Here is an 11222-nt window from a genome sequence, read left to right on the forward strand (position 1 = left end):
CACCCTGAAGCCAGGTATTGTAGAAAAATATAATATTTTATTGTCTTTTATATATAATTTTGTTATAGTTATTACTGTAATTAAACTAGTACATTAGAAACCAAAAAACAAACACCGTGTTAATCCTGAAAACTGTACTTGATATTGTTTCTCTGCTGGGTTCCCCCCATCCACTAAAGGCGTATGAAAGAAATCCGAGTGTTCTTGTATCTTGGTGCCCTCTTCTTCCCTCTATGTTCACTAACTTCTTCGTCGCTGCTTATGTAACGGTAGAAATAAACGACGTTGATTAAATCGAACAACAATATATGGCAACGATAAATGTTTGGTAAACATATTATGTAAGAATATAATAAAAAAAACACAGAGTATGTGAATTCTAATTGTTGAAATGCTGTATTTTAATGTTGAAGAAATAGATATAAATAATATACCAAAAACTTACATTCCTCATAATATACTCCGTATTTGTTGGGTTACAAGTTTACAAAATTCGTTTAATTTTGCCAGAAAGAACGAGGGATTGTATTGAAGTAACTTGGATTAGTGCGTCAGTGTCAAGTTTATGTTAACATAAAAATTATGTTCCATGTTTTGATAACCGTCCATCCTTGCCGTCGCTGAATATCACTGGTCAACAAAATTAAACTTTGAAAATTTTTTTTGCATGAAGGAAGGTGTTACTTTTCGTTTTCGAGCTCTTGAAGACAAATCTGAACTTGGTTTTTGTTCTGCACCCTCAGATTTAGAAATAATGTCAGTTATAGTATCAACCTTTAGACCCCGGCCAAAATTTGAAGGAAATCGCAGAGCTTCGTGTTGGCGGCCTTTGTGCCCCTCTAGTAATTATCCCAGAATCACAAATGATACCTCGTTGGAAAGCTTATGGAACACAGACTCCAACGAGGTACATTTGGGACCCATCACGCCCAATTTGTAGAAAAGAAGAAGAAGAAAATATGAAAATTGGGGAAAAATTTAATTTTTGAAGAACTTGAGGTAAGTTTGCAACACTTACAGTTGCGCTACGCAAACATAAACTCAGTAAGACACATCCTATATATTAAGTTGGCTAACTGAAGTTGTCGTGTAGGACGAATTTCAATGAAGAAACATATGTAAAGTATACATATTGCAATATACAGGGTGAGTCAAAGGTCCCTGACCACCTTTTATAAAATGAAAGGGAGTGTAGATTGCAGCAATTGGTCATGGTAGTAATATGTTAGGCCTAGGGGAAAACTTTTTGGTGCATGTCAGGACAACGTCCGCCATCTTGGTGACCACCATCTTGGATCCAACTTAATTTCTTTAAATGGGAAGGGGTTATGTAGGGTATGGTTTTGGGCTAGAATTTCACCAGGAATTCAGTGATGAAGACAGATTTATGAATACTTTAATACAAGTGATAATTACATATCACTTGCATGTGCTGAACCATGGCCGAACGAATCAAGATCATCAATCTAAGGGATGGGGGCAGAAGTGCCCGTGCTTTAGCTCGTGATTTCAAAGAACGGAACCCAGTGTCGCACGTTTCAGTGTGCCAATTGCTGACCAGGTTCGAAGAGAGCGGTACAGTCCAGGACAGGCCTCGATCTGGTAGGCCCAGAACTGCCACTGACGAAGGAACAGCCACGGCAGTGCTACCATCGTTTGCCAAGTCTCCGCAGCGCAGCACACGTCGAATGTGTGTGCGAATCAGTGTCAGCCAGAGTTCCATTTGCAGGGTGTTAAAGATGGTTAAATGGCACCCGTACAAGCTGCAGCTGCAGCACCATCTCTCTGAGGACGACCCGGATAGCAGAATGCAGTTTTGTGAATGGGCTGTGGAGCAAATTCGCCAGGACCCACACTTTGCACTCCATATTCTGCATTTTGATTAAGCAAATTTTTATGTGAATGGGGAAGTGAATAGACAGAACATGCGGTATTGGTCCTTCGAGAACCGTTGTGGAGAGATCCGAGCAATATGGTTGGTGCTTGGAGGGTTATGGTGGGCCGGGATCTGGGGGACACGTATCATTGGCCCATGCTTCATTCATGACAATTTAAATGCAGAGGGCTACTTGCAGTTGTTACAAGAACACATTTTTCCGTCAGTTTTGACGGAGGATGGCAGCTTCCCCTCGTAATTATTTTCAGCAAGATGAGGTACCACCTCATTATGGGCGACAGGTTAGTCACCATCTGGACCTCCAGTTCCCTGGTCGATGGATTGGTCGACATGGGTCTGTGGAATGGTCTCCCCGATCACCAGATTTCACCCCACTCGATTTTTACCTGTGGGGTCATTTGGAGTCAATCGTGTATGCCGAAAAGATTCGGGATGTGGGTCACTTAGCGCAACGGATATTGGTTGCCTGTGCACAAATCACACCTCACCTGAGATATTGCTCCGTGTCCAGAGAGCATGGGAGAACGGTCTAAACATGTGCATAGCACAAGAAGAACAGCATATTGAACACATTGTGTAACTTTCATATCCCCATAACTTCCTTATCGTTAAAGTATTCATAAATCTGTCTTCATCACTGAATTCCTGGTGAAATTCTAGCCCAAACCATACCCCACATCCTCCCCTTCCCGTTTAAAGAAATTAAGTTGGATCCAAGATGGCGGTCATTAAGATGGCGGACGTTGTCATGACATGCACCAAAAGTTTCCCCTAGGCCTAACATATTACTACCATGACCAATTGCTGCAATCTACACTCCCTTTCATTTTATAAAAGGTGGTCAGGGACCTTTGACTCACCCTGTATATTGCAATATGTATACTTTACATATGTTTCTTCATTGAAATTCGTCCTACACGACAACTTCAGTTAGCCAACTGAATGTGTAGGGTGTGTCTTACTGAGTTTATGTTTGGGTAGCGCAACTGTAAGTGTTGCAAACTTACCTCAAGTTCTTCAAAAATTAAATTTTTCCCCAATTTTCATATTTTCTTCTTCTTCTTTTCTACAAATTGGGCGTGATGGGTCCCAAATGTACCTCGTTGGAGTCTGTGTTCCATAAGCTTTCCAAAGAGGTATCATTTGTGATTCTGTAATAATTAGTAGAGGAGCACAAAGGCCGCCAACATGAAGCTCTGCGATTTCCTTCAAATTTTGGCCGGGGTCTAAAGGTTGATACTATAACTGACATTATTTCTAAATCTGAGGGTGCAGGACAAAATCTAAGTTCAGATTCGTCTTCAAGAGCGCGAAAACGAAAAGGAACACCTTGTTTCATGCAAAATAAATTTTCACTGTCAACGAGTGGTATAGGTACACTGCATACCGAATCACATCCGTTTTAGATCCATAACAATATGGAAAATATGCCGCACAGATATTTTTGTTCGTTTGCTTGTTAAAATATGATGGGCGTGTCAACACTACAGGTTATTTGCACATTTCGTATGATAGAGAGACTGACTCCTTACCTAAAAGGAAATCATTAGGAAACATACCATATGTGCCCAACGTGTGGAATCGTGTGTGCAAACGCACAGCAAAGTTAAATGTGGTTTTCAGTTTTATTTGTAAATGTGAGCCTTGGGAACGGTATACATGTATGCTAATACAACATATATACGTGCACAATCGGCTCATGAGGTTTTATTTATATGCCTCTCATTTGCAGTCGTGTTTGAAAATACTTGAAATGAGACGAACCTGAGAATGCAAATGTATTTCCAGGAAAAGGCTATATAGTAGCTCACTTCACTTTGTTTGTGTAATCAAAAAGTCGACTATTGTGATGCGACAAAATTTGAAATGTCATTGAGCAAAAGTGTATTGCGTTAGCGCTTACTCGGAATATTTTCACTGCCTTTTGCGAGGAGAATCGAAACTGCCGACTCCACTCCTAGTGCTGTAAAAGTACTTCACATTTCGTCAAGAGTACTACACTCCTCCAAACTAGGAAAACACGCGCCATAGTTACCAGCACAGCTAAAGTACAGCGGAACTCGCATATCACCTTTAACGGGGGGGAAAATTCTGAAGAACGGGAAAATGAGTGGAAAAGGTGTTCTTTTCCCTGCAATTTTTATGTATCAGGTTTCTACTTTTTTTCAAATGACGACCTAAGCTGAAGCACCAGTCCACATCATTAAACTCTTTTTGTCTACTTTTTCATCCAAGAAATGCGATCTAACTAGCTCTCATAACCAATCGATATCGAAGAAAACTGAGTTAATTTGCTTCAGCTAAATTAATGCCGACTTTAATAAGAACCTGTTATTTGATCTAATAGAGCTAATAAGTTGACGACGTGTTTTCCACCCTTCCCTTGTACCTTTGAAGCTAAAGCTCTCGCCTTTTCGGTCGTCCACATGAGGCAGGCTTCTGCTTCCATATAACTCACCCTCCTGCCACATCTGGCACGGCGCTGCTCATTGAATTTGCACCACGGAGGGCGTCTTTCATCGCTCCGGAGGAAAGAAGTTAATAAAATTATAGGGCAGTGCATGTGTGAATGTCGTTTTATTTATATCCTGCCTTCTTTATTAACAAAGTAGTTTAATATATTCAGTCAGAAACGTGTGAGATATACTGCCGAAAAGGCACAATCAACCAGGAAAATGTGTGCATTCGATATGCTCACCATCATATCCATTCACCAGGACTTGGATAATATGAAATTGAAGAAGTAAAAAACAACAGTGTCAATCAATCCGAGCAATTCCATCCTTTGCGTAAAAGAGAGGAAATAGCATGTCGTTATGTAGCATATGTGGAAGTACATGAATATTTCTAATTAACTGTTTACCAAGGTCAACATGCAGATTAACATATGATAGGGGTTCCATAATCGTGTGTTTTCCCCTGTTCTTCTGAAGTTGAATGAATGAATGAATCAAACATTAATGAATGGGGTTCAGTGTTCGATTTCTCGTTGAATGCTTTCTCTCCAGGGCTCCAGTTCTCAAGAATACTGTTTCAAGTACAGAAAATTGATTCAATACAACATCAATAAAATTGAACTACTATATTTTCCATTTGAGGGAGATGATAGTGTACTACTAGTTCCTATACAGCGTTGACAATCTTTTTAAAGTGATTAAAGCATATACCTATGTTGTTTATTAGATCTGTTCAAGATATTAATTGAATGGTATTTGGCTGAAACACCATTCTTCCGTATCTAAACGCACATTGTTGTTAATGTCAATATATTTAATTGCATCTACAATGTAGCGTAAAGTTCTCGAGAAGGCGTAGCCACTGCATGGAAAGAGTAGGCTCTGGCCAACAGGGAATGATCTGATCTCCCCTGAATAGCCTACGTGAGAGATTTTTTAAATAACGGGAACAGGAGTTTCAACAAGTTGGATACATGTTTACATTAACTTGAAACACATTCCTTCATTTGACGATTACAAGCTTCCTTGTCAACCCTGCTTCTTACAAATGTAGACTGAAAATAAAAACCGGGCTAAGTGCCACAACAATCGATTTCCATTTTATTGCTAAAATATGGGCTATGGGCCTATGCTAGTGCGGTAAAAACCGGGCTATGTGATATGCAGTCTGCAAGTAGTTCAAACTTTAGCCATAAGAATGCGCCTTGGTCTAAGTGCCACCTGCTGTGTATCAAAATACGGGCTATGTGCCAAGCGACATGTGACTGGTTTTGTGGTCACTTGGACGTCTTGTAGGTTATTGTGTGCTGCGTTTCCTCCAAAACAAGCCCCGTCTAATGAGGTAAGCCTAGAACGGTAATGTTAACCTTGTAGGATATCTTCCAAGACAATGTTTTTCCTGGTTTTCTCGGAACTTAGATTTTGGCACTTAGCTCGGTTTTTGTTTTCAGTCTACAAATTAAGTTCAATTTTTTAAAACTTTTTTTTTTACTGATTTAAACATTCTTTAAATAGTTTAAAACATGTTGAAAACTTAAATATGAGTTTTAACTGTATTATAATATTATAATATAATATTACACCAATGTTTTAAATTTTAACTTTATTTTTATTTAAATTTAATTTATATTATATTTGTACTTTATTATTTTCAACATAAATACACTTCGGTCCTCTGATGGACAAATAAATACAATGAAATGAAATGAAATAAAGGAACGTTTAATTTGTGTGTGTTTAATTCGAAAATATACAATTTTCAACCATGGTCACAATGTCTGATTAATCCAACCGATATTAACCTATGGCCGTAACGTGGGATCCAGAATTTGTGAAATTACTTTGAATGCACGAAGTACATAGGAGAGTATCTTAATAATTTTTCAACGTTTTGTATTCTTTTTAATATGGTTCTTTTACTTTGCTTCTCCTCTTGAGTGCGAAGATGGCAAGGATAATACCTGAGAAAGCAAGAAATGTTGAATAAAACTGTAGCATCTGTTATCATTTCTTCTCCAGTTCACTAAATATTGAAAAATTGAGATTCATATTAGAGTTATTTACCACTTCGTTCAACAGGGAATTACATTACGTTTCTGTACTTTGCACTTGAAATTCCAGTATTTGAAAAGTAAAATTGTTGAACTGGATACTTGGCGATTAAACTGGATACTTGGCGATTATTAAGTAATATTTCTAGCTGGTAAAATACTGGTGAATTTGGTTTTCTACGTCATAAAACACTATGACCAAGAAGTAAAATCTCGGTTTTTACACGTAAGCTGTTCTGAAATTACACCCGCGTCATACGGTTGCTATCTAATCTGACGTTATATCAAGAAAAAAAGGAAGAGAATAAAATAACATAAAAAAAGTTAAAAGAAAGGAAACGTATTGGTTTCGTTCCATTACGATCTCCCCACCGAAGGTTCCGGGTTTGAGTCTCGGGCTGAATACGCAAGTCCTGTCGTCAGATTTATTTATCCATCATTCAAAAGATTAATCAAAAGTGACAGAGAAACGACAGAATATAATACAAGTAAAATAATGATGTTGCAGGATTTCTTATTTACACTGAAGTGAGGAAAATTGTTATTTTAAGTGCATGGCTAGTATCAGTTTTCAAATTTCAAGCAAATGTTTGATATGCGGTTCTTAGAATACTAATATTATTACGACAATTTCCCGGTGGAGTGGTAATAAAACAGATGTTGGAAGTATGTAATTAACGCGCATCCACATTAACTATAATGCTTTCACGTTAGGAACCTAAAAATAATTGCTATACTATTTTCCTTGCTTCTGCAAAATGAATATGAAATACACTATCTTGATTAATTTGATATGTTGTTTAAGGCGATTATATTTCTAGTCATGTGACTGGAAATATATGATAATCCAGTAATATTCCATGCCAGCGACCTTTTAACGGTCGGTTTGCGTGTAATACACTTCGAAATGAAAGGTCCTAGGTTCGAAACCTGTGTAACGCACACATTGTGTTTCTTCATTCATCCTCATGGTAACCCACAAGGTAGAAGCGACGAAAAATAAGAGACGCAGAAGGAAGGAAAATAAGTAAGTAACCTTTTAACTAATGTATGAGTCAAAGAGTCAAAAGAGTCAATATAGAAACACGCGTGGCAAATAATAGTGTTATTATTATTTATTTGTTCAGCACTGGATACATTTCCCAATTATGTCGAACATAATACACTGTGAATAAATAACAAGATAGAAGAGAGAAAAAAAAGAATACATGAAAGTATGAACGTCTATGTACACAATATTTACATCAATTTATGAACTTATTGTTGTCATTATCTTTTTTCAGCACACTACGTGAGTCTGTGAACATATCAAAGTCTACAGTTTTTAATAGTTCATTCACCGTGTCCTGCATGCGCACTGCAGGTGAAAACCTATGCGTGTTCACCCTTGACCTCTCCATGTAGAATAATTTTCGGTTTCTTGCACTGTGTCGGTCTACATTAAAGTTTATACTTTCTAACAGTGCAAAACACTCACAGCCGTGATTAATCAGTTTCTGTAAAAAAAAATGACATCACTGACGACTCTTCTGTTGAACAAAGTTTCCAGACCGAAATGCTTGCATAGAGATGTATAGTTCTTTTTGTGATATTCATTGTTCACCTTGAAGCACAGCCATTTCACAAACTGCCTTTCGACGCTCTCCACTTCCTCTTGCCATGTTTTGTACTGTGGATTCCATATGGGACTGCAGTATTCCAGTACTGGACGAACGAGTGTGACGTATATTTTTACAACCGTAGGCACAGAGAAATTAAACAGAAAATTTCTTCTAATGAAACCAACTAGCTTTATACACCTTTTCACTAAGGCTTGATAATGGGTGTTGAACGACAGGTCAGATGTGAAGTAGACACCGAGGTCAACGACAACTCTCGTACGCCTCACCGTCCAGCTGCCAATTTTATATTCGTGTGTAATGGTTGTTTTCTTGTTGGTGAATGACATTACGTTGCACTTATTCACATTTATGATCATTCCCGTCTGCTTACACCAGTTTGCGAAGGAGTTTAGGCCTTCCTGAAGCGTATGACAGTCATTCAGCTCATTAAATGACTGTCATACGCTGCAGGAAGGCCTAAACTCCTTCGCAAACTGGTGTAAGCAGACGGGAATGATCATAAATGTGAATAAGTGCAACGTAATGTCATTCACCAACAAGAAAACAACCATTACACACTACAGTATTAATCTATTTATGGATTATGTTTAGATTAATACATATAAATAATACTATTTATGTACATATATATAAACAAAAATTTAGAACAATGGCGTCCGCAAAGGGGGCAGAGGGGGCGCTTGTCCCCCTGAGATTTCTGGAATTAGTTCATGCAATTCGAAAGGTGAAAGTGTAGCTATGCATTATTACAAATAATATTGTTTACTGTGGTGTACAGGCTGTAAGTTACAGAAATTAACCACTATGTCCAACAAAATAACGCAAGAACGTTTTCACCAGAGACATTAGAATCATGTTGACTGCCGTAATTAGGGGTGTGCGATGTGGGATTTGGAATGGGAATTTATAGATATCTATGGAAAGGAAGCAAAACGAATGCAGTTTCTATTTAAGTAGAGGACTCAAGTTCGAAATTGTCAGCAATGCCAAAGTATTTATACTTTCAATGCTATTTCAATTTTATGAATAATAATAATAGTAAACGTTAAAATATAACTTTCTATGACTGAGGGCCAAGATGTGATATCTTACCTTGCCCCCCATGAGAAAATATACTGCAGAAGTCTTTGCATGAGAATAAAAACTTGAAAATGTAAACATAATGGAAATGAATACAGAGAAAAATGGTGTCAAGTTCACGCCAAACGAGTGCACAAAAGAGCCAGATCTGGCTCCAAAAGAGCTTCGTTGGCAACAGTGATCTCAGCTGCCGCTGTCGGAAGAACGACGCGGAAACTGTTCCTCGTGCTCTTAAGGAAGATAAGAAAATAACAAGTTATAAAATACTGAACTGCATGGTTAATATTCATCCCCTAATATCTTTAGACTTCGATTGGCAGGTCATGTAGTATGCATAGGAGAAGATAGAAAAATTTACAAGCTTCTTGTTGTTCAACTCTGTGGTAAGAGACCTAGGAAGGCCAAGACCAAGACGGAATGACGATATTAAGATGAACCTAAAGTAAATTGCTAAGGCTGGCAAAGATTTGGTTGATCTCGCCAAGTATTGGCACAGATGGAAGAATTTTGTTGCTCCAATGAAACTTAGGATTTAGAAATGCTAGAGAGCTAGTTAGCAATAAGAATGTAAAGCAATTTTAAGTGCAAATATTGCACAAGTAATTTTTATAATTATCTCAAGATCTTAACTACAATCTTTTCAGTTTCATCGATAGTCGTTTTGATAATTGAAAAATATCCTTGATATCAAGATCACTTTTAGCTGTTGCGTAATTAATGCGATGGATCCAAACACAGAGGAATCTGGGCCTCTTACTGTTAAAGCTCTTCTGAACTTAAAGGGTCCATGGTAATCGCATTACCTAGAAGCCTGTATTACATGTACTGCGGGTGTACTTAACCAAAAGGAACTGGTCCAAAATTGCACATCCCGGGAAAACGACATCATCAATTTCACTGATGTGAATTTCTTTTCTTTGTATGCTGGGAAATTTAATCTCTAGCAAAGAGGTTGGTCCTAAGAACTTCAAGATGAAATCTACATACAACGACACGAGGGGTTTGTTCAAAAACGTGCCCATGGCGTCGCGTCGAGTATCGTATGCAACTGGATTTTTAAAAAGACTGCAAAGGATAAGGAAACATGGGTAGAGGTTACCGGTGCACAGTTCTAACCAATATTTGTAATACGCACAAATGATAGACGATATTCTAAGGATGGATTCTGCACATAAATCAATTTATCAGAACCTTCATGGTGCCTAAGTTAGCGTTCCACGATGCCTAGAAAAAGTTAAAACTATGGTTCACATGTAAGACACACATGGTTCTATATATACGATCTATCATCTATTTCTCAATATTATGTATCACTCTCCTCGCCAGGATTAACTTGGAGAGCTAACAGCGTACAGTAAATGTAAGGTGATTCATGTAAAACGGACACATTTAATTATGAATGTATGTGAACAAGAAGAAAGCTAGGAACAAATTATTACATCTGAAATGTAGCATAGATATGAGAGTTGAATAACCCTTACATTACATGCTGAAAATGTGCTCCTCCCTCCTCTGGACACGTTGTTCCATGTTCCTGGTCGTTTGTTGGATCATGCTGTTGTCCCCTTTGATGTTTTTAGAATACTAAATTCATTTGTTTTACAAAACCACTGTTTTGTTATAAACTACAAAAACTTATGGTAGTAACAAAGAGGTGATTTCGTTTGTAATGTTTTCCTTCAATTCGTCCATTTTCTGAGGGTGTGTACAGTAGATTTTTCCTTAAGATACCCCACGGAAAGAATTGATTGATTGGTTTGCTTTATTTTACTTCGCTTTTTTGTGCCGCTTTTGGCTAATTTCCGAAGATGGGGATGAGTGATGATATCATGAAATTGATGAATGGACACTCACAAAGAACCATGTTCAGGCTGGGATTCGAACCCGGGATCCCTGGCGTCGTAGCGCGATGTGCTAACCGCTCCGCCACGGGGGCCCTCACGGAAAGAAGACTGAGTTTTAAATTAGGTAATTTCTGTAGCCATAAGTTTCAAGGAAAATCCCGCCCCTCAAAGAAACTTTAGATCAGCGCCAAGGACTCGTTTGATGTATGTCACGTGACGCCATCCTGTTTGATATATACTTAGGACAGCTCTGTGTTATTCAATTGCTCAAT

At 38.1% G+C, this 11222-nt stretch overlaps 1 protein-coding gene across 1 annotated transcript; it reads left to right on the top strand.

The window, feature by feature from the left end:
* Positions 1–1439: 1439 nt before the first annotated feature.
* On the top strand, positions 1440–1886 carry LOC145982288 (uncharacterized). The gene has a single exon (XM_083115861.1). It carries the CDS (start codon positions 1440–1442, stop codon positions 1884–1886), a length of 447 nt encoding a protein of 148 aa, XP_082971987.1.
* Positions 1887–11222: the final 9336 nt, after the last annotated feature.

Source organism: Lepisma saccharinum, chromosome 2 (assembly GCF_977018435.1).
Source record: "Lepisma saccharinum chromosome 2, izLepSacc3.1, whole genome shotgun sequence".
NCBI lineage: Eukaryota > Metazoa > Arthropoda > Insecta > Zygentoma > Lepismatidae > Lepisma > Lepisma saccharinum.

What these genes read in the sequence shown, in the direction of transcription:
- LOC145982288 (XM_083115861.1), top strand. Translation starts at nt 1,440, where the DNA reads ATGGCCGAACGAATCAAGATCATCAATCTAAGGGATGGGGGCAGAAGT.